General features: G+C 53.7%; 1 protein-coding gene across 4 annotated transcripts in view; it reads right to left on the bottom strand.

The window, feature by feature from the left end:
- The window catches only part of PPP2R2C (protein phosphatase 2 regulatory subunit Bgamma), a 242,700-nt gene that overhangs the window by 47,107 nt on the left and 171,967 nt on the right, over nt 1-23,626 (bottom strand). For all 4 annotated transcript variants that reach the window (XM_055245412.1, XM_055245414.2, XM_055245415.1 and 1 more), the window contains 4 exons: nt 11,611-11,708; nt 9,005-9,170; nt 6,490-6,602; nt 3,184-3,361 (listed from right to left, as the gene is read on the bottom strand). In XM_055245412.1, the coding sequence (XP_055101387.1) occupies nt 3,184-3,361; nt 6,490-6,602; nt 9,005-9,170; nt 11,611-11,708 (555 nt within the window). The remainder of the gene's footprint in view (nt 1-3,183; nt 3,362-6,489; nt 6,603-9,004; nt 9,171-11,610; nt 11,709-23,626) is intronic.

The raw sequence follows: 23,626 nt of genomic DNA, 5'->3' as shown, positions 1-23,626 counted from the left end.
CAGAAAGTTCCAACAGACAGGGCTGAGGCTGGATCTTACTCCCACTGTTTTGTGTGCATAACCATTATGGTTGCGGCTACCTCCTGTTGATGGTATGTGATACTTTAACTTATGATGGTGAAATTCAATTCCCTTTCAAAAGAAAGTTACTTAGACAAAAATAAAGCAACTTGATTTAAAGAAAACAACTTTTTAAAATGGGAAAAGTAAACGGAAGCACATGTAGCATGTGGAGGCAGTCACGGCTGTGGGGGTTTTGTGAATGACTGGCGTTCGGGGCCCCCGCCCCAGGAGAAAGCCCCCTGCCTGCACCATCCACAGCGCCACAGCTCCGGCACCTTCCACCTCCTCATGTGTCCGCCTCCTCGAGCCCAGGGAGCTTCCTACCCAAATTCCTTCTCTGGCCTCCTTGGCGGCCCCCACAGCAGCTTGTCCAGACCCTGGGCTACAGCAAGGATGACTCCCTCACTTCCACTGCCATGGCGGGGCTGTGTCCCCCAACAGCCCCTGAGCCCTCCAGGGAAGGGTTGAGTTTCTCCCATTCGTCCCCATGTCCCCAGGGCTCAGTGTGGGCCTGGGAGTAGAAAGGCGTGGGGAATGAATGGTTGAATAAATGAAATGAAGCAGCATCCCTTCCATACTCCAGGGCTTTATGGTTCTTTATAAAGGGCTTCAGCATCCGTACACGGAATCCTCACAGCAGCCCAGACAGGAAAACCGAGCAGCAATTACCATCCCCACCCAAGTCCAGCAGGAAGGAAGCGGGGCCTCGAGAAGGGTGGCTGCCACTGTCCCAGGGCTGCAGGGGGCAGGCCGAGGCCCGGGCAAAAGCCCTGGACCAGGCATGGAGGCCTGAGCATGAGCCCTGGCTCTGCCCCTGCCAACTGGGGACTCTGGGCCAGTCCCTCATCTCCCCCAGCCTCCGTTTCCTCATCTGTGAAATGGGGTGATCATCAAATTACCACTGTCTCTGAGCACCAAGTGAGACAACGAACGGCAGGCTGATTTGTAAACTGCACGGTACCTTCCAGGCAGCTCAGTGAGCCCCACACCCTCCCCATTTGCAGACCTGGAGCTCCTGCTAGGAGACCACCCTTCCCCCACATCCAGGGGCTGGGGGCGGAGCTGACTCCCTCCAGCACCAGGGAGAGGTACAGGAGTCCAGCCTGGCCAATCACAGCAAGGCATTCACTCCCAGTTAGAGCCCATGGGGTACCATCTAGGGTCCTGGCGGGACAGTTCAGAGAGAACTGGTCTCGTTTCTCCTGGACTTTATTCTGGGAGGGTGGGGCCTGAACTAGTGGCACCTGAGATTGAAGCCACAGAAGAGAGCAGAAGCAATCAGCCCAGGGAGCCATCGCCCACACCGCTCCAGCCCCTGAAGCCACCAGGCCCGCAGCTCTCTTAAACAGTTATCCACATCAAACATGCTCGTGCAGCAGAGAGCCTAAGCAACTGCTGCTATGAGCACTGTGGACTGGTGGGGCCCGATGGCCTTTCAGCTTCAGTGGAGGGTCAGACAGATGTCCAGCCCAGCCCTGTATGTCCAGAGAAATCTGAGCTTCAAGCCTTCAAAGTGGCCTGGGTCCCAATCCTTCCTGGAACCTTCCTGGCCAGCCCAATCCAGCCTCCTAGCTCTGGGCACTCCATGCCTTTGGGACAGGAGAAGGGAGAGAGATGCTGATGCTTCCTGACACCCACCAAGTGCTGACTTAGGGTTGGGCACATCACACAGAGGGGCTCACTGATGGCACCCCACAGCTCTATGAGGAGGCATGATTGAAAAGACGGAGGCTCAGAGAGGGAGGTGAGTGTACTCACCCAGGGTCACAGAGCTTGAAGGTGGCAGTCAGACCCAAACAGACTTTCTGCCTCCGAAGCCCACACATGTGCCCTGCACCCTCTGGCTGGCTCAGGGGACATTCGACGCTTTGCTCTGTTCCCTTCCTGCTGTTTTCCAAGGGTCTCCCTGCCCAGGGGTCTCTGGCTGTGCCTGACTCTCAGCCCACAAAAGCCATTTGTTACTCTCTTTCACACTTCCAGGACTGCTCCCTGCCTCCTCTGCTCCCCACAGCTATCCCAGCTTCTACTGCTCCGAGGGACACAGCCCACTCCTGACCACTGCTGGGTGCCCAGGCTGCCTGGAGTCGGGAGGCCATCCAGTTGCATGGAGGCTCTCAGGAGGGTCTTCCCATCCCTTCCAAGACACACCTGGGTGGCATCCTCCACAAAGGGCAGTGTGGTATGGAGGTTAGAAGCGGGGAGTCTGGGGCCTGAAGGCCTGGGTTTCAGGCCCAGCTTTGACACTTGCTGGCTGTGAGCTTTGAGCAAGTTAACTTGAGTGCTCTGTGACTCAGTTTCTTCATCTGTAAAGGAGACATAATAGTACCTACCTCATAGGGTTGTTGTGAAGATGAAATGAGTTAAAATGAATGCTTGTTGATGTCAGTCACAGAGCCTGGCATACAGAGCCTCACTGTGTGTTATTATAATTATTATTATCATTGGTTGCATGCAGAATAGTGACATCACAGCAACCTGCCTGCCCACCCACCAGCCCCCTGGCAGGCCAAGCCTCGCCCTGACTGCAGGACGGTGCTCATGTCATCGCCAGCTCTCTCCCCAGCAGTCGGTGGGAATCGTCAATGCTGCTGCCCCTAGCTTGCCCTGACACAAGAGAACACTGAGCAGGGGGCCCTCAGGACCCCAGCCCAGCTGGGCTTCTGACACCCTGGTTGTTACCCGAAGCCCTGGTTGGGGCTCCAGTGCTGGTCCTCCTATGCTAACACAGCCTGCCTTGGGCCCCAGTGGGGAGGGCCCTGAGGGGCCTTCAGTGGACACTGAGCAAGGCCAGCAGTCCCTCGTCCAGAGCAGCTGAACCCTGAACTCTGTCTCCTTCCTGGCCCCTGGTGAGGCCCTAGGATGAGGGGCTCATGGCCATGCTGGAGGAGGTGATGGGTGCAATGCTCAGCAGCCGTGACTTTGAGGTTTTCAGAAACAGACATGACATATGATTCTGTATCTGGGCCTCACATGCACACTAGGAGCCAGAGGTGCCTCACTGAAGAAGTTAAACAATGCAGCCACCCCCAAACCAGCTGGCTGCCAATCAAACCAAACCCGCCGCCCACCGGAAGCTACTCTGCCCGTGGGAGGCACCGGCTGGGCCACGGTGAAGGATACTGAAGCTCCTGTCAGTGATGGCCAGGTGCCAGAGGTTGATGCGCAGGTCATCTGCCGACATGTAGGTCTCGCAGTCACTGTTGACGGAGATGGAGTTGATGTGGTAGGTGTGGCCATTGGCAAAGATCCTCCGAGGGCTCACCTCCACCATCAGATCCATGGGCTTCAGCACCGGCACCTGCAGAGGATGAGGAGGCAGGGAGGAGGTGAAGGCCAGGTGGTGGCATCAGGACATAGCATGCCGTGAGCATGTGATCCCAACCGGAGGCCGGAACACAGGGGTGGGCGTCCATTCTGATCCTCCATGGTCTGAAAGAGGCAGTGACAGATGGCAAATGCCCGCCGCCCACCAGCCCTGCAAGAGAGGCATGGATGCTTACCTGCTGTGGGTCTGTGAATAAGTGGCTGAACCCTCCTACACCCCAATTTCCTCAACTCTAAAATGAAATGAAAAGATACTGTGGCAGAGCCAGCCAATTGTCTGCCAAGCCTCCTCGCCTCCCTCCCGCAATGCAGTGCTGTCACTGGGAAACAGCTGTCTACTTGTGGACTACATTTCCCAGCAGCCTTTGTGCCCAGACATGGCCACATGACTAGTTCTGACCAATGGGATGTGAGCAAAGTGATACCTGGCCCTGATGCAGCTAAGCAGCGGGAGCACCTTCCCCACCTGGAAGGTGAGGACCCAAGCCTTAGGGACGGAGACTCATGGGATGGGGATGGAAGGATCCTGCAGGAGAGCTGTGTCCCAACCAGCACATCCACGCTGAACCTTCCCATAGTGAGAAATGCATTTCTGTGCTCGGCCCTGGACTGCTGGTGTTTTGTTACAGTGGTGGAGTTAGCCTGACTCATACAAACTTTCATCTCGGACGGCTGGTGTGAGGAGTCCTTGCCATGGCATCAGACATTGAGCTTTCACAGCCCTGAAGGTCCCTTGCACAGCCCTGACCAACCCTGAGGCTGTCATCTGGTCCCATCAGCTTTCCCAGTGGACTAGGGACCAGCTATGGGAGCGAGGCGTCACCTCTTGTTTATCTCTCTGTCTCTCTGGTGCTCAGTCCAAGGCCTAGCAGAGAGACTCTCCAGTGAATGAGTGAATGTGTGAGTGAATGAATGAATGGGCTGTGTCCCTGAGCTCTCAGGGAACAGCTGAGATGGGAGGTGACAGCCTCGGTGCTGCAGTCAGAGTGACAAGCACTGAGCTCCTTTGGAGCAGAGGCAGCTCTGCAGCCCGCATTAAATTTTCCCACACACCAGGGCACCCAGCGTGTGTGTGTGGGAGTGTACATGGCTGAGAGTGCATGTATGAGTGTGTGCATATGAGTGTGCATGTGAGTGTGCATGCATGACTGAGTATACGTGTATGTGCATGCATGAGTGTGTGTGTGTGTGCGTGCAGCACCAGTGTGAGTGACAGCCTGGCTCTGGGTGGTTCTTGCGTTGTTGCCTCTGTGACTTTGCTTCTAGGTTGTGTGCCTGGGAGTTGATGTTAGTGTGTCTGGACTCCTCCAAGGCGTCCTCCCTGCATGTATTCCTGTGTTGGATATTTTAGGTAAGCTGCTAACCTTCCCTTCCTTTGGGGTGCAGCCACTGCCCACCCTGGGGATCCCTGGACTCTCAGGAGAGAGAGGGAGTCCAACTGCTCTGGAGAAGGGCAGAGCATCACTGGCCCAGCAAAGTCTTGGCATCTCAGTCCGCCGCCCCCTTCCTTCTGGCATCATTGCTTTCTGTTTTCTCCAGGCAGCCTTGGGACCCAATTTGTCCAGTGCTCCAGCCATTGGCTGCCATCCACCAAACCAGAGCTCAAAGCCAGTTTTTTTAGTAAAGAGAAGAAGAGAGAAAGGAAACCTTCCCTGAAGGCTTGGGGGTTTCATGAGTAAAACATGCTGCCTCCGCAGAAGCCACAGTCTAGTCAAGGTGAGGGGCAAGGAAGACACAAACACTAAGGACAGACAGTGTCGGATCCAAAAGGCAAGAGGGGACACAGGAAAGATCACAATTTTCATCTGGCCTGTGCAGAAAGGCTTTACAGAGGTGAAGGCCAGTAGGGTTTTATGGGATGGATGGGAGTTCACCAAATTGATAAAGTAGAGAAAGGCCTCCTGGGGTGCCCACGGCCTCTCTGTGTTCCTCTGTCACTGCACTGACCGCCAGCGTGAAGGTCATTCCATATCTGTTTCCTTGGGGGCTGGGGACACTTTGGGGACAGGTACTGAGTTGAACCTTGCTCACCTCTAGGGCCCCAAGGGCTAGCCCAGGGCCTAGCGTGGAGCAGCTCCTCAGTAAACAGCTGACTCCAGTGTGAACTGCGCAGGGTGGGTAGAACGCTGTGCAGGGTTAGCAAGGCGTGGGTGAAATCGGAAGCAAACAAGGTGAGAGGCAGGATGAGGACAGACCAGGGCACCCACGTTCTCAGTGACAGTTAAGTGTGTTGGGATGTGTGTGACTTACAAAGAAAAACCTCCAATGCTGGGAGGGACATAAAGAGGAATTTTATGAAGGCCACTGGCTCTGCATCAAACACCAGGGTGATCAAGATGTGATCACTGTATCCTTCCCTCTAGATGAAACCCTCATAAACTTTCTTGGGACTGGGGGTGGGGCAGGGGGCACCAGCACCCTCATTACTCAACATCGAAGCTAATCGGCTGCCCACTTCCTCAGAATTTATTTGTGCAATTTGCCAGTCATTTAGGCCAACGTATTTAAACATTTATTTCTTCTTCTCAGGAAGAGCAATGACTACCGCTTTATATTTATGGCAGCTCACTGGATGCTGGGCACGTGTGTGTCTGTTTCAGGGTATGTCTGTTTCAGGCCATGTCTGTTTCAGGCCTTTGTAGATGCTGAAGGCCTCACATGGTCCAGGCTTCCTTCTGCCCTCAGTAAAGGACTCAGGAGCCACAAAGCTCTGCTGACCCATTCTCTTTCTGCCTCTGCCTACTCACTCAGCTGAGCAGTTTTAGGTGAGTTGCTGTCTCTCTCTGGGCCTCAGTTTCCCCCTTCTTATAACAAGGGATTATCTGCCTTGCTCTCCACCCTCAGCTATAGGCGAAAAGCACTTTATAGCCATACACCACCCCTGCATACTCACAAGACGCCTAGAAGAAACGTGGTCATCTCTATGCTGCTGGTGAGGAAACTGAGGCAAGGAGCAGGGAGACGCCTGTGGCCACCCAGCAGCCAGCAGCCCAACCAGGGTCTGCACCTGACTCTGGCTCAAATCTCAAAGGCTTTTCCAGCCCTAAAATCTTCAGGTGTAATAAAGAGGCGTGTGCCTACTTCCCCCTCACCAGAGCTCACCTGCAGTGACGTCACCGTGGACAGGTCCTTAAGTTTCCCCTCTTCATCCTTCAGGTTGTATCCTTCGGGCCTTTTATCTCGTTCGGTAATCTTCCATAATTTGATAGTTTTATCTTTAAAAACAGAAGAAAATAAAGTGAGTCACATAATTAACCAGCCGGATGGAACAGAAGATCCACTTTAGAAGGTGAGATCATGAGGCACCTCCTGGGGAAAGAGGGGGTTCTGCCAACAGACGGCTTCGGACCAGAACTGCACCTCTGTCTCGAGGCCTTCAGCCTTCGGCCTCCCTGCAGATTTCGGACCGGCCAGCCTCCGCAGTCACACGAGCCACTTCCTTAAAATAAATCCCCCTTTCTCTTTCTCACTCTCATACCCTACTGATTCTTTTTCTCTGGAGAACCCTGACTACTACAGGAGTCAAAACAAACAGCACCATGTTGATGAGAAGGAACTGGGAAGAGAACTGGTGTCAGTGGAGCATTTGAAAGGTACCCGAGGCCCTGCCATTAGGAAAGAGTGAAGCCAGGATTCAAAACCAGGGTGGGAAGCTTTGAGGGGAGCGGAGTGTAGGGAGTGCTGAAAGATGACCTTTTCTCCAGAGAGGCAGGAAGAAAGTGACGTGTCTTTTTTTTTTTTTTTCTTTTGAGACAGGGTCTCACTCACATTACCCAGGCTGGAGTGCAGTGGCACCATCTCAGCTCGCCACAGCCTTGACTTTACTGGTCTCAGATGATCCTTCAATCTCAGCCTCCTGAGTGGCTGGGACTACAGGCGCTCACCACCACACCTGGCTAATATTTTATTTTTTTTGTAGAGATAGAGTCTCACCACATTGCCCAGGCTGGTCTCAAACTCCTTGGCTCAAGTAATCCATCCATCTCGGCCTCCCAAAGTGCTGAGATTACAGGCATGAGCCACCGCACGTGGCTGACACGTCCTTCTTAAATATTTTTAAAAGGAGCAGGTGCATGGGGCTTAGCACTCACCCGAGGCTCCTGTCCCCCAGGGCCTGCCTTTCGGGAGGACCTCTCATGCCCTGCTGGCTCAGGTGATAGATTTGCTGGGCAGGGCCCCTTAGGGGACACAGACCCTGCCTTTGAGGTGCCTGGTGGGAGAACACCATTAGAACAGCAGGTGCCCAGAGAGGGGGTGAACCGGAGTTAAGAAGAGCCGAGGTGTCACAGGAGGGATGCCTGGCTCAGTGGAGAGGTCAGAAAAGGCTGGAACCCAGCAAGGCTTACGGGATGAGGAGGGAGTTGGCCAGGTAAGGGCAAGGATGGCCTTCAGGCACAGGTGGGCTGGCAGGAACTGAGCCTAGCCACGTTCAGGAAAGCCTTGGAGGCCCGGCTGAGGAGCATGGACGTCCTCGGGGAAGGCGTGGGGACAGCGCCTCGTAGCCTGGCTGGTGCTCGTGCAGCAGTTACTGTTCTCAGGGGGTTGAGTGGGCACCATTTCACGGACCCCAGAAGGGAGCTGTGTCCACCCTGCTGGGGCTCAGGAAAGCAAGGCCACTGCCCAAGGGAGGCAGGGCAGGGACAGAATCCAGGTGTGTCCTGGCTGGGCGCAGTGGCTCATGCCTATAATCCCAGCACTTTGGGAGGCTGAGGCAGGCGGATCAGCTGAGGTCAGGAGTTCGAGATCCACGTGGCCAACATGTAGTGAAACCCCGTCTCTATAAAAAAATACAAAAATTAGCTGGGCATGGTGGCGGACGCCTATAATTCCAGCTACTCGGGAGGCTGAAGCAGAAGAATTGCTGGAACCCGGGAGGTGGAGGTTGCCGTGAGCAGAGATCGCACCACTCTACCCCACCCTGGGTGACAGAACAAGACTCTTGTCTCTCAAAAAAAGAAAAAAAAGAAAAAAAAGAATCCAGGTGAGTCCTACCTGACCCCAGGCTGCCTGGGTCAGCAGGGGGCCCAGGTGAAGGAGGATGGGCAGGGGGCGTGAGCGGGGGACCCAGGCCCATGGTGAGCCAAGCAGGACAGCCCCAGCCACTCCCTCAGAGTGGAGCCTGGGAAGCAGGCATCAGGCCGAGAGCCTCCGGTGCCCGAGGGGCACATGCCCCTCCCTGAGGCAGGAGGATGAAGAGGCTGGCCAGGGTCCTAAACCAAGGCTCCTCCCACTGCCCCACAGGGCCGCGGTGACAGCCCCAGTCTGGGATTCTGGATTCGGTGTGCGGAGGAGGGGTTCATTTTGTGTCAAGTGTCCTCTGTGTCTGCAACCTGCATCCTTGTCCATCACACTCCCTCACCCCAAAGCAAAGGCTTACAAAGATGGCTCGGAGGGCTCTATTCACAGCAGGGGGCAGCCCTGTGTCCAGCCACGGGGAGCGTCCGAGGGGGTCTGGCATAGTCACTCATGGGATTTACACGCACTCAAAAAGGATATTATTTTCTAGGCGTTCTGAAGACATAGAAAAATGCTCACAATATAAGTGAAACACAAACCAGCACTTGGTAGAAACATCTACGGCCCATGCCCACGCAAGCGAGGCCGGGCGGCGCCTCACCGTTGGTGGACAGGAGCGAGTGGGCGGCGTTCTGCTGTGGGAGCCACTTGATCTTGTTGATCTTCTCCTCTATCTCCAGGCTCTTGAGATAGTCAAACTCCGGCTCGTGGCTCTGGAAAGTGCTGTAGACGTCGTACTCGCCCTGGCTGTGGGGCGCATTTTTACTCTGCAGGGAAACCCGGAGAAGGGACCTGAGCACCGTGACCTGCAGGGCGATGGCTCGGACCTCCGGGGACCCAGCAGGGCCGGCCATGGGACCAGGTGCCGAGCCGTGCCAGGGATCCAATTCGAGGGTCAAATGAAACTCTCTACAGTTTAACCGGCCCATGACTTGCAGTGTGCCAGGGACAAGCCCCGCTCCTGTGCGGTCCCATGAAACATGCACACCCGAGCCAGCTAACTTGCTAATGCGAATGTTCCCCAGCACCTGCTACATGCTGGACACCCCCCTAAGTCCTCCCCCCACCATCGCATTCTACCCTCCAGGCCTCCTCTGCTTGAGCACCACAACTCTCCCCATTTCACAGACCAGCAAACAGAGACTCAGAGGGAACGTGACTTCCCAGAGCCGTGAGGTCACTCTCCAGCCAGCACCCCTCTGCTGAGGCCTGCCTGACGCCAAGGCTGAGGCTCTGGCCACCCTGGTGTCTTGGGCCCTGACCTGCTCCTGGATTCCACGTGTCCAACTCAGGCCTGACTTGAGGAATAAATGAATTTGGGAGCAGACTTTAACATTGGGACAGAATGTCTGGCAAAGTCAGACCTGGGTTAGAATCTGTCCCTGGCTTTCCTCAGCAGGGCTCGGCCTGGTTTAGGCAGCAGAGCTCCTTCTAGTAAAGACCCCTTCACCGTGGAGCTCCCAAAATAGTCAGGTGGTGAGTCCACTGTGTGCGCCAGGGACCACGTTCGCAGGAGAGAGTTCAGGTTCATACGACAACACGAAACCCCAACCAGGGACAAATGGAGACATTCAGCCCAGAACAATTTCATGATTTCCTGGTGATTTTTTTAAGTATCCATTTTTGTATTTCTATCCCTGTCTTGCTTTTGAAAAGCTTCAAAGTTCTCCAATATTTTTGCCTCTAATTCACTTCACTTCCCATGAGCACTCACTATGACAAAGGTCAGTGGGACCAGAAGGAAGAAAACACTAAAGGAGAAAAATTCAAAATGAAGAAAATTGCATCAACCAATCTAATCTCTTTCTGCAGCTTGGCAAAAAGAAGGCTGAGCTTAGCAGTTCCTGGTGGGACATCTGGTGCATCTGGTGAAGCCCACAGGTGCTGGCCGAGTGCTGTGTTTGAGGAACTGATCTGCAGCTAGGATGTGCCCCTTGTAAACTATTTTAACCCTCTGCACTCTGGGCTCCTCATCTGTAAAATGAGGGGAGTAGCCGCACTGCACTACACCCATAGGGTCACCGTGAGGAGGGTTATGTGAGCCATCAAGATGAAGTCACACTCAAGGAGCCTCAGCTCGTGGGCCATGCTCAGGAGTGAATGGGGGGAAAGATGATTCCACAGGTCCTCTTTTCGCCCCGGGTTCCTCCCCTCCCTCCTACCTCCCCTTCTCCACCTTTTCTTCTCCTCCTCCCCTCCCCTCCCCTGCCTCTCCTGCTCCATCCCCTCCTCCCTCCTCCTTGGTTTCCTGGATGTCTTCTGCATCTAATTCCAGGCACAGTCCATATTTGCTGGGGGAGACGCCCCTCTCTGAGGCCGGGTGGTGTGTGACGTTGCTGGCCACTGTCCTGGCGTCGGGCAGCCGGGCTTCCATCCCTGGTCTGCTGTTCACTAGCTGGGTGGCTTCTCTGAGTTTCCGCATCTGTCACAGGGGTGTGGATCTGACCCTCGGAGGTGAGCAGTGCAGAGTAAACGAGAAGCAACTCCAGAATACTTAGCAAGTGTTCTCAGTAAATGGGCTTTTGTCCCGAAGCTCTTTCAGTGTTCCAGAAACGTGGTCCTGGGCAGGTTGCCCAGGCCACTGCTGTCTTACCCAGAGTTCTGCCGGACAACAAGCCCCCGGGGGTGGGGGTGAGGACAGGGGTGAGGACAAGGGCCCAGGCCCGAGCAAAAACCACCTAGCTCAGCCTGAGGGCTGTGACAGCTGGGCAAGTGTGGAGTCCTCCCGCTCCCCAGTCTGGCCAGGACAATGCAGGTCACCCAGGCAGAGGAAGGTTTCACTGAAGGCACAAGCTGGGGCAGCAGCTACCTGTGCCATGTCCTGACCATTCATCCAGGGTCTAGGACAGAGCGTGGGATGCAGGGAGCTCTCCACAAACATCGGCTGAGGGCAGGGGGCTCAGAACCTGGCTTTGCCAGCCCACCCGGTGCACTCCCCCCGCCACCGCCCGCCACTCCCACCTCGGCATTCCAGAGCATCCCATTCCCACCCCTGGAATCCATGCCCCTGGGAGATGCGATCCAGGCAGGATGCCCCACACCTCCTGTCAGTTAAAAGCCCTCTTGTGGGTTGGAGTATAGTCCCCTACCACCTCTCACCACATCACCTCTTATCCCCCTTATCCTTACCCCCTCCCACCATGCCCGCCTCCCACCTGACTCTGCTCCCCACCCCTCCCAACTCCCACCAGACCCAGGGCTTCGCACCTCTGGTTCCCGCTGGAAGATGACGACCCGGCCGCCCTTGTCACCTGTGGCCAGCAGCTCTCCCGTGTGGTTGAACTCAACGGTAGAGATGATGTCAGCTGGGAGGGGAACAGCAAGACGGGAAGGGGTAGCTGTCAGAACCCGCCTCTCCCGGGCGCTCAACAGTGCCACAGCAATGGCAAGCTCCCCGCTCCCAGAGGCCCCACAGCCCTGGGCAGGAGGCAGCAGGGAGCCTGAGGGGTCAGGAGCATCGGCGAGGGGCCACTAACCTGTCCGCTCCTGCCCTCCTCTTCCCTCTGCACTGGCTGCAGGACAGAGATCTGGGGACTTGGCACAGGCCTGGGGCGACAGTGGCTGGCAGACATTATAGTAACTGGACACTCTATGGGACTCACGGTGGTATCTGAAGCCACCTGGATGTGGCCTCGTCCTCCTGTCTTGAATCTCCCACCCCAACCCCTGCCACCCAAGCCCCCATGCTCCAGCAACCTGGGTCAACCTTGGTCATTCCCAATATCTCCATAGATCAGCAAGGCAACCCTCTGCTAGGGGCCCACTCAGGGCTTCCCACACAGTAGGATAGAGGTGAATTACCCCCTCTCCTTCAGACTCCTGCTCTGTGGCCCCACCTCCAGGCAGGCCTCTGGGATTGCTCTCTAATCTCTGCTCACAGAAGCGGAGCTCAGCCCTGCCTGCCCTGACCCTCCCTGCACTTCATCCCAACCATGTTTCTTCAGGTCGCTCAGGAACCTTTCCTTATGGAGTCACCCCCATACCTGGAGTCTTCAATGCCCAGGGCTGGCCTTCCTGGATGGGCAAGTATTTGGAGAAAAAAGGCACCCCATCTCCAAGCCCCACTTTTTGCACGTGGGAACTAGGGGAATACCCCTTCCGTCACCAACATTCTCAAGCTCTATGAGTCACAGAGATGAGTGGCCTGCACATTCTGGGTGGCCAGCCCTGGGAGTGAGGAGAGCAGGGGAGGATGGGGCCCTGGCCTGGAAGAGGAACCCCGCTGGAGGACGGCTCACCAGCCTGAAGCCTGAGGCCTTCTCCACCAACAAGTTTTACTGCAGCCCCAAAGTGATTATTACTTTTAATTTGAAGTCATTCTTAATATTTGAAAAGTAGAAGATTTCCTATAAAAATCCACATTTCCAGTATGTCTTGGAAGATGGAAAGTTCTAGAATACCATCCCCATAGGCCCAAGCAGCAACAGCTAGTAGGAGCCCGGGATGGCTCGCTGCTATGAATGGGATGTCTGTCGTTCTTTGCTCTCTTGGCCTGGATTCTGTAGGCTCCAAAATCTCTGATACCACCTTTAGCAAAATGGATCTACTTTCAAACAAGCCACAGATCTGACCATTGCTCCCTGTAGCCACAGAAAGGACGCTCCGTGGGGTTCCCTGTCCCAGCCTCTGTTCTCCCTCTGGCAGCCAACGTGATGGCCGAACTCCTGAGCCAGTGCATCCCTGTATCCCTCTATTCAAAACCCTCATTGGTCGCCATAACTGAATTCCGATTCCTCCTCAACCTCATCCTCTGCAGCTTCCCCAGTCTCAGGTGATGACAGCTCTATCGTTCACTTGCTCAGGCCCAAGCCTTGGAGTTGCTCGTTCTCTCTCTCTCTCTCTCTCTCTCACACACACACACACACACACACACCCCACATCCCATCCTGCCCGCTCAGCCTTCACAGCGTATCGGGATGCCAGCCGCTCTCCCACCTCTCACTGGATGACTGCCACAGCTCTTTCTCCTTGGCCTGGCTATGACGTAGCCTCAACAGACTGGCAGGAGAGAGACTGGTAACACCCAGGACTGATCCTGGCACTCCCCTGCTCAAAACCCTCCAGCAGCTCCCATTGTATACTCAGAGAAAAGCACAGAGTGTTCTAAAAGCAGCCCCCACCCCTCTCAGCCCAGGTGGGCGGCATCCGGAGCCAAACCTTCACCCCTCCCACCGTGGGCCAGGTAACCTATTCTCTGCCCGCCACCTTGATTCTGGGCTTGTCCCTGTGTTTTGCTTTGGCCTGCAGAATGGCAATTCGACAAGCCGCAAGCAGAGATGCAAAGGAGCTTATCTACTGGGGGTTGCCATCCGTGCCTCTGGCGGTGCCAGGAGCAGGACCTGCGCAGGCTGGCCCACTGGTCCCTGAGGGGGAGGAGGAAGAGTGGGTGCAGCATAACTCCCCTACCCCCGGCCAAGCCCAGCCTCCAGCAGGGCCCCGCTGGCCCACAGAGCAGGGCAAGCCCAGCCAAGCCCAGACCACAGAATCGCAGAGGCAAGATGATGAAAACGTTTACTGTTCTATGCACGGGGTCTTGTGTTTTTAACTCAGCAAAAGGTACCTCCTCCCCTTCCCCAGCCTCATCTACTGCTTTCCACCTGCTTATTCCCCTCCAAATGCCAGGCTCTTTGCCCTTTCCCAAAAGTCCTGGCCACCTTCTGTCCCAAGACCTGCTCTCTCGGCCTGCAGTGGTTTTCCCGTGGGCACCAGTACAGCTCCTTCCTATTCTTCCAATTCCGCCCGACTGCTGCCTTCCCTGTGAGCACAGCTTGGACTACCTTGCTGAAATTGCTGTCTGCACCCCAGCGCCCTCATCCAGGACACCCTGATCATCCCTGCCCCAACCTAATCTGATGTTTTTCTTTCTGTAAAGGCTTTTATCATCTGTTGGCTGTCTTCCTGGCCAGAACGTAAACTCCACGAGGGCAGGAGTCTCAGGCTTAATTCATGGCTTCAAATGGTGCCTGTACGCAGCAGCCACGCCAGAGATATCTATCCAAGAAATGCCTTTTCTTTTTCCAGTCCGGGCCTTTTAGGACAGCTCCTGGCCTGCACTGGCCTTCTGAGCCATAAGTCAATGCCAGCTTTGAGGCAATAGAAAAGAGTAAGAGAGGGTGGTTAGAAGTGGGATGACAGGCTGGACGTATCCATCCATCCATCAAGACAGATGCACATGTCATTAAACTTAAAAAGACAAGACAAGAAAAGCAGCTCTGTGGGAACACAGAGACGCCCACCGGGCATGGAGTCAGAACAGGGTCAGGTCCCAGCTGTACTGACATTGTCCCTCTGTGGGGCAGCCTGCCCTGGCCCAGGGACGCCCAGATACGTCTGGGCGGAAGCCAGAACCACATAGCCCAGCTGTGCTAGGGCCCCTGACGGGGCGCTGGTTCTTGCTATTTCATATTAAAACCCCCTGAGGGTGAAGGAACGGGATATAAAATTGGGTATAAAATGCTTGTAATGATCTACATCAGTGATCATAGCCATGTGAAATAAGCAAAGAAACTGGGCAGTGGGGAAAAAAGCTGGAAGAGAATTCTCCAAAATGTGAACAGAGGTAGCTGGAACAAAATAATATTTCTCCTCTTTCAACTTGTCCATATTTTCTAGATTTTCTATAATGAAGTTACATCATTTTTTCATAGCTGTATTGAGGTACAATCAATGTATAAAACACTGCACATACTGAATGTATATAATTTGATGAGGGTGGGCATACACATAGTGTATATTATTTTTATGATGAGAACATAACAATGCTATTAAATTAAAATGCCAATATAACTATTGCTATCCCAAGCAGATACAGTCCACAAATGCTGGGTGGTTACCAGGCAACACACACTGATGTCTGTGGGCAATTTACAGTTTATATGTCATTTTCATATCTGCTACCTCCTTTAACCTCACGCCAGCCCCTGCGGGAGACACTACTGTGATTTCCATTTGGCAGCAGAGGAGATGGAGGCTCCCTCCACGAGAGACGACGCCATGAGCTCTTTGCAGACAGAAGTGCTGGTTGGAGTCTTGGCTCCAGTGCCTCAGCTGTGTGGTCTTGGGTAAGCCACACAACTTCTCTGAGCCTTGGTTTCATTATCTGTGGTGTGCTTATGGTGGAGCCTTCCCAGGATTAGAGGTTCAAGTGAGACAAGGAGGTGAGAGGGAGGAAGAGAAGAAGAGGACTCCAGGAATAATGAATCACCAAAATGTACTGGACGGAAACTAAAGCTCCCGGTCACCTGTGCTCCTGGCTGCCACAGAATTAACAGCCACAAGCTCCGCAATGTGGCGATGGATCTGGGGGCCCAACCTCACTGTGGATGGTCCCGCCTACCAGTCCCGCCAGTCGCTCCCTGCAAACATCTACAGAACCAGCACCAGACCTCAGATCCCCTCTTGCCCGAGCACTGCTTCCTCTGGCCAATGAAGGAGCTAGTGGATGTTTAACGTCTACTCATTTTTATAGGTAAATGTCTTCAGGATTTGCCTTAGGAACAGTTGCCTCTCTTGAATGCCAGAAATTCTCATCAGTAAGGCCATAAAATTGGTTGTTTTGGCAGCCACCTCTGTGAAGAAAGTCCATCTTCTCATCTCGGATTATCTGACATTTCCGGCTCCAATACCACCTCCTCCAGGAAGCCTTCCTGGATAGTCCCCTTTCCCGCCTCCCCCAGTTAAGTGGTCTCTCCTACAACTGCAGTCTTTTATTTTATTTATTTATTTTTTTGAGACAGAGTCTCACTTTGTCACCCAGGCTGGAGTGCAGTGGCGCAATCTTGGCCCACTACAACCTGTAGCTCCTAGGTTCAAGTGATTCTTGTGCCTCAGCCTCCCAAGTAGTTGGGATTACAGGCACTTGCCACCACACCTGGCTAATTTTTGTATTTTTAGTAGAGATGGGGTTTCACCATATTGGTCAGGCTGGTAAACTCCCGACCTCAAGTGATCTGTCCACCTCAACCTCCCGAAGTGCTGGGATTACAGGTGGGAGCCATCGTGCCTGGCCTACAACTGCAGTCTTAAGGCCACTGTGTGCCCTTCACAGGGTACTGACACTTCCTGCATGGTGCTGTCTGTGTCCACGTTGTCTCTAGCCTCGACCAGAGGAAACAGCGCTACACCGTGGTTGACCACATTAACTCACATTTCTTAAGTGCTTACTGTCCGCCAGGCCCTGCTCTAAATGCTTCTGGTAATAGCCTAGTAGCTCCTAGTGCGGCAACTCTCTCACAAATAACTATAACTATAAACCCTTGACAAAACAACAACAAAATGACACTCCGAAGGCATCGGAGGGCGAGGCCGCAGCGGACGCTGCAGGTGGTCAGTAATTGGGAGGAACAGCCGGCGTTGGCTTTCCTGGTCTCATGGCTTTCAGCCTGAGGACAAGTCCCAGCTGCCAGAACTCAGACGGAAAGCCAGAGTCTCACTGGCTTGATAGAGCAGCAAACGGAGTCTGAGATACTCGCAGCAGCTGGAAAAGTGCGGGAGTAAATCCTGGAATGAAGAGAGTCACCAAGACGGATCCCCAAAGGGGGCAAATAAACTCTGCCCACGTCTTGGGCTGATCCCAAATCACACACACACAGGACAGACTTCCAGCAGCTGCAGCCCAGCCAGGGCTAAAAGAAGTGAACAGAGGCTCCTGCCACTGCCCACCACTCATGACTGCAGACGGTTTACAGTTGCTTTCAGCCAAGTTAACTGCTTGCAAATACAAAGCAAAACAAAAATGCTCTTTGGGGAGAAGTAACAAAAATCTAGAGTCGCTCTTATGCTATCATTCACAACACCTAGGATATCACCCAAAATTATATGAAGATATACAAAGAAATAGGAAAAACAGCCATACTTAATATAAAAGATAGTCAGTGGAAACTCACCTGAAATGTGCTGGCCACTGCAATTAGCAAATAACAGAAATTTTTAAAGTCGCTATGATAACTGTGTTAAAAGACGTAAAGAAAATTGGCTCATACTTAATGAAAAGAAAATAAATCTCAGCAGAGAAATATAAACAATTTAAAAAAGAACTAAATGAAAATTCTATAACTTAAAAATACCATGTCTGAGACAGAAAAAATCACAGCTTAACAGAAATTGCTTAATAGAAAGTCTGAGAAAATAGAAGAGTTAGTGAACTTGAAGACGATTTCAATAGAAATTACCCAATCTGTAGAGAGAAAAAAAAATTTTAAAAAGAAAAAAGATCCTCAAAGACCTGTTGCATAATATCAAAAGGTTCAACACACGTGATTGGAGTTGTAGAGGGAGGGGAGAGAGAAGATCCACTAAAAAGAACACATAAAGAAATAATGACCGAAAAATTCCTCAATTTGGTAAAGACATCAATTTACAAATTTAAGAAGCTTAGTTAACTCTAAGCAGGATAAATACAAGGAAAATTACACCCAGGTACGTCCTGGTCAAACTGCAAACTACTGGAAACTGAAATAATGAGAAAATGTTAAAGCAGCTAGAATAAAAACAACATACTACATTCAGAGACACCAGGACTCAGAGACTGCTGACTTGTCAGCAGAAATAATGGCACACAGAAGACTCTTTCAATGTGCCGTAAGAAAATTTTAAAACTTAGAAACCCAGAATTCTGAATTCAGTCGAAATATTCATCAAGAATGAAGGGCAGGCCAGGCACAGTGGCTCACACCTGTAATCCCAGCACTTTCGGAGTCTGAGCCGGGCAGATCACCTGAGGCCAGGAGTTCGAGACCAGCCTAGCCAACATGATGAAACCCTGTCTCTGCTAAAAATACAAAAAAGTTAGCCAGGCATGGTGGTGGGCGCCTGTAATCCCAGCTACCTGGGAGGCTGAGGCAGGAGAATTGCTTAAACCTGAGAGGTGGCGGAGTTGCAATGAGCCAAGATTGCACCATTGCACTCCAGCCTGGGCGACAACAGTGAAACTCCATCTTAAAAAAAAAAAAAAAAGAATGAAGGGCAAAATAAAGCTGAAGCTTTCCCAAGGACCAGCACTTTCATCTCAGAACAATCCCATCGACCAATTATCATTCTCTACTTACAGACAAGGAAACTTGGTCAAACTTTCCCAAAGTCCCCTAAGTGGCAGGGCCTTTGCCATGTGCTCTTTTTGGCTCTCCCTGTCCCCACACTGCAGGGCCTGGAGCTGCCACTGGTTGCAGCCTCGAGCTCAGGGCCCCAGATAAGCCACTGGGTGCAGTGTTCCAAGTCACTCTGTGTGGTGACGAGAAGCCCATGCTGTCCTTCCCCCCTTGAGGTGCCTCCTCCCTTCCTGGGCAGCTCTAGGGCAACCCCCAAATGGAGAGGCACACAGGGGCCACCAGACAAGGAGGCCTCAGCCAGCCCCGTGGTGCTGGGCACAGCACAGGCCTACCAATGGGTGCCCAGAGAGGTGAGAGGTGGTATCCCTAGTGACCCGCCCAGTAACAGGTCCCTGCACGCCACAGCCAGAGATGGGCAAAGATGGTATTGTGGGTTGAACTGTGTCCCGCAAAAAGATGTTAAAATCCTAACCCCGGTACCTATGAATGTGAACTTATTTGGAAATAGAGTCTTTGCAGATGATCAAGTTAAGGTGCGGTCATACTGGATTATGGTGGGCCCTAGATCTAAGGATTGGTATCCTGATAAGAAGGCCATGTGAAGACACAGCACACACAGATACAGGGAGGAGGCCATGGGAAGACAGAGGCAAAGGCTGAAGGGACGCATCAAGAATGAAGGGCAGGTCAGGCACGGTGGCTCACACCTGTAATCCCAGCACTTTGGGAGGCCAAGCAGGGCCTCCCAATGCCTGGAAATGCCCAGAAATGCCAAGGATTGCCGGCCACCACTAGAAGCCGGTGGGAAGGCCTGGAACAGAGTCTTCCCTGGAGCCGTCACAGGGAGCCCAGCCCTGCCAGCATTGTGATTGCAGACTTCTGGCCTCCAGAACCATGAGAGAACAAATTTCGGTTGTTTTAAGCCACGCGGTTTGTAGCACTTTGTCACAGCTTCCCTAGGAAACTGACACAGAGCTGAAACGAGTGTGTGCAGGCTCCAGCCCCCGAGAACTGGGCTACCCCCAAGCTGGTGGCACTTGCTGGCTTTCTTCTCCACGTGCCAGCTGGGGGAGACTTCACCCTTGGATCTTACAGATGCCCCCTGCAGCTTTCATCAAGGCCATGGTAATCCAGTCCCAGCCCCAATACTTACCAGCTGTGTGCTCTCACCCAAATCTCTCGCCCTCTCTGAGCCCTGACTGCCTCATGGATACAATGGGAATTGTCATCCCTGCCTGGCCATGGTTCTCCTAGGGTAAATGTGAAATTCAAACGATTCTGTGGACTGGGACGTTCCCTGGAAACTCTGGCCGAGGCCTGCAGACAGGAGATGAAGATGCTCGTCAGGGACTTCCTCCCCTGCACGTCGGGGGACTTGCTCCCCTCGTCCATCACCATAAGTGCTGCTGACACCATTAATGATCCATCAGGGCTCAGGGCAGAGAGGGGGCCTTAGGCAAGCCCAGCTTGAGCCTTCTGATGAGGTTGTTGCATTTAATTAGCATTGTCAGAGGTATCAGGGCTGCTAAGGATGGAGGTGGGCGAGGAAGGAGGGGTCCGCCTGCTGCTGAAGGGAAATGTCAGGGAGACGAAGGGGCTCCTACAGCCATCAGCGCCTGGCATGGGCTTGGCGAGCGAATTTACCCAGCAGCAGGCTGACACTGGGATAAGGAGATGGGGAGCCCCCTCCTCACAGAGTCCAGGTTCAGCGGGGTGGCGTGGCACCTGTGGTTATAACAGTACACCTTCTGGGCACTTCCTGGGAGCCAGGCCCTAGCTTTAGTACTTTACACCTATTACTGAATCTTTTTAACAACTCCAAGAAGTTGTTGTGTGCTGTTGTCATCCCCATTGTACAGATGAAGAAACTGAGGTACAGAGAAGACAACTTGCCAACAGCTGCCCAGCTAGTCAGGGCAGGGGAAAGACTGGATTCCAGCAGGCTGCCTCCTGAGTCCTTGAACTTGCCCCCCAGGCCTGGTTCTCCTCTCACCGTTTATGGGGTCAGAGATGGGGGGCTGAGGAGTTAGTGAAGGAGGAAGCAGGTGCTGTGCAGAGGCCCCACCCACCTCTGTGAAAGAGACCCTCAAAAGGCCCACAATGATTCCTGCAGGTGGGAGACCCTAGCCTGAGACTCACAGCAAAAGGGTCTGGAGTTTGGGGTCTGATTCTGCCAGGGATGCAGCTTTTACCTCCACGTACTTCCAGGGGACAGGGGAGAGCTGGCTTAGGACCACCTTAGGTCTTGAGTGCTGGCTGCCCAGAGGGGCGTGGAGAACACAGCAGAGGGAGGCTGGGGGTGCACACACTGTGCCTGGGGGATTGAGCAAAGCCACAGGACGCTACTGGCCACAGGACATACAGCGGGGGCTCCCTAGGTAAGGACTCTGCAGGAGACGGCTCTACAGGAAACTTCCAGACTGCCCTGTGAAGGACTCCTGACAGCTGTGAGCAGCTGTAATCACCTGCCAAGCGCACCCAGAGTGGGCACAGCCACCGGCAGGTAGAAGGCGGCCCATCCCCAGGCTCCCTTCCCAGCCAACAAGACCTGCCTGAAAGGGGCTGCAGCCAGGCCCCTTCCCCATGTCGCCCTCCAGCAGGGAGCATGCCGGGCAGCGGGTGCATGGGAGGGGAAGCGCCAAGTCTGGGCAGAGTCAGACTGTTGCCGGGACTGGACATCACTACTGAGTGAGTGATGGAAGGCCGCTGGGCTCTCCAAGGGGGATCAGAAAGACAAGGACCTCATTCTGGGCCAGGGAATGGAATATTCCTGATGGGATTTTATGAGAGGGGCCTGAGAGCCGCAGGGCCACCGAGGTCACAGACCTGGCCTGCTCACCAGCCCTCTGCACTCATCTCCTCCTGGCTCATCATGGGTCCAGGTACCGCCTGGCAGTGATGATCACCTTATTACTGAATTCCACTCTCACTGAAGGACCCCCACATTTCATCACCACCCTGCCTTCCAGCGGGCCTGGTGAGAGGTTTCCTCCTGCAGCCTGAACTTGGTGGAGATGGGGCAGCTCCCAGGCCTGTGGTCAGAGGTTGGGTGGGGAGAGTGGGGACAGTGTGGCCAGGGCAGATGGGCCCTGAGTTGTGCTTTGGTCACTTGGCTGGAGGAAAATGTGAAGGGGCTGGTGGGAGTATTTTTGGGGGGTGTCGGGGAGTGTCTGTGTGGGGTGGGTGCCAGCTGCCACCTGCCCACCCACATAACCTGGACACCCAGGACCCCAGGATCTGCCCGTCAGGGCTCTGCCGCCCTGGCCTCCGGCAGGAGCCTGGGTCCCACCCCCACACACACCTTGGAAACAGTCCCTGTTCCACCTCATTGTGGCTGTGACCCTGGGCAAGCCACCTCCCCTCCCTGGGCCTCCCCCTCCTCCCTGTTGTGTAGAGGACACAAGCAGATGAGGGAGGAGGCTGGGACGAGCCCGATAGCAGGCGCTGTGCAGGGAACTCGCCCTTATTGCCACACTGAATCCTCTGCACACCCGCTGGGCCTCGCCAGGCAAGACCTGGACTTAATATCCCCTCCCCTGAGCTTGGTTTGTAAAAAGAAGAGCACACCGTAACAGCAGAGCCGGCGGATCACGAGTTACATAAACATTTAAACTGGGCACAGTATTGATTTGTCTTAAAGGCCATGGAAAAAGGATTCCATGATCCCGGCCTCCACCCCAAGAGCGCCAGGTGAAACGCGATGCTGAAACCTCCGAGCGTGGTCCCAAGACCTGCCTGTGACCGGTGGTCAGCCTGCCAGAGCCGAGGACACCAGGAACATGTGGCCGACACGGTGACCCTTGGGGGAGGGGCAGCAGGGGAAGCCCTGGGTGGGGCTGGAGGCCTGGAGCTGCCATGGCTATGCCCTTCGCATGCAGTGGTCCCCTGGAAGTGCCACTGTGTGGAAAGGGGGAAAGACCTGTGTTTGAATCCCACCCTCACCAGCTGTGTGACCTTGGGCAAAGCCCTTCACATCTCTGAGTCGATCTGTCCTTCTGTGAGACAGATACGGGAACACACACCCTCCGAGGGGTCGGGTTTACTGGCGCATCACCTAGCTTGTGACCGACATGCAGGAAATACACTTAGTCATTCAATTATTCATTCAAAAGAATATTAATGAATGGCGAGTTCTTGTTTAACAGGCACAGAGTCTCTGTCTGGGATGATGAGAAAGTCCCAGAAATGGATGGTGGTGACAGGTGCACAGCAATGTGAATATACTTAATGACACTGAATTGTACATTTAAAAATGGTTCAGATGGTAAATTCTATGTCACGTATATTCTACCACAATAGAAAATTTAATTAAAAAGCATTAACTGAGCACCTACGGTCTCCTCAGCACTGTTGCATACACTGGAAATTCAGCAGTGCACACTCCCCAGAGAATGCCCACACTCTAACGGGAGAGACAGCCAATAAGCAAATTTTCATGTCAAGAAATAGCTCTTGGAGGGAGATATAAGGGCTAGGATGAAAACTATAGTATGGTAAATGGGATGGGAGGGGTGGGAGGGGCTGTTTTAGCTGGGGAGGCCAGAGAAGACTTCCTGTAGGAGATGCATTTGAGCAGAGACCTGAAGGATATGACAGACGGAGGCTCACAGATATCAGGTGACCAACACGAGCAAAGGCCCTGAGGTAGGGTGAGTTTGATCTGTTGCAGGCCAGCAAGGAGGCCAGTGTGCATGTGAGAGGGATGGGGCAGGACATGAGCTTAGAGAGGTGGACCGGGTCAGGGCCCTGCACCCAGCAGGCCAGGAGAGGCCTGGGGATTTTATTCTGTGTGAGCTGAGAAGCCACGGTCTGACTTAGGTTCAACAACCACCCCATCCTTCTGTCTTTCTAGCATGGACGAGCTCTTTCAGGGGTGGGCGTAGACCCTTCTGTGCCCAGCCCACGCCTCACACATGGGTGACTCTCGAGCTTGTTAAGTAAGTGCCAGAGGGAGCAGACCCTCGCTAGGCAGGCAGGGGGTGACAGGAACCTCTCCTTCATCCCACCCATCATCTGCCTTACATGGCTTCTCTCTCGGGACCTCGCTCCAGGTCTGTGAGGAAAGGCGTTGCATCACGATGATTTCATCGTTTCTATTTTAGCATTTCTAAAGTTGAGATACAATATACATAACATGAAATTCACCACTTTTAAGTGTACACTTGATTGGATTTTAA

The sequence above is a fragment of the Symphalangus syndactylus genome, chromosome 16 (assembly GCF_028878055.3).
Source record: "Symphalangus syndactylus isolate Jambi chromosome 16, NHGRI_mSymSyn1-v2.1_pri, whole genome shotgun sequence".
In the NCBI taxonomy this organism is placed as follows: domain Eukaryota; kingdom Metazoa; phylum Chordata; class Mammalia; order Primates; family Hylobatidae; genus Symphalangus; species Symphalangus syndactylus.
This window is presented reverse-complemented; position numbering and strand designations above follow the sequence as displayed.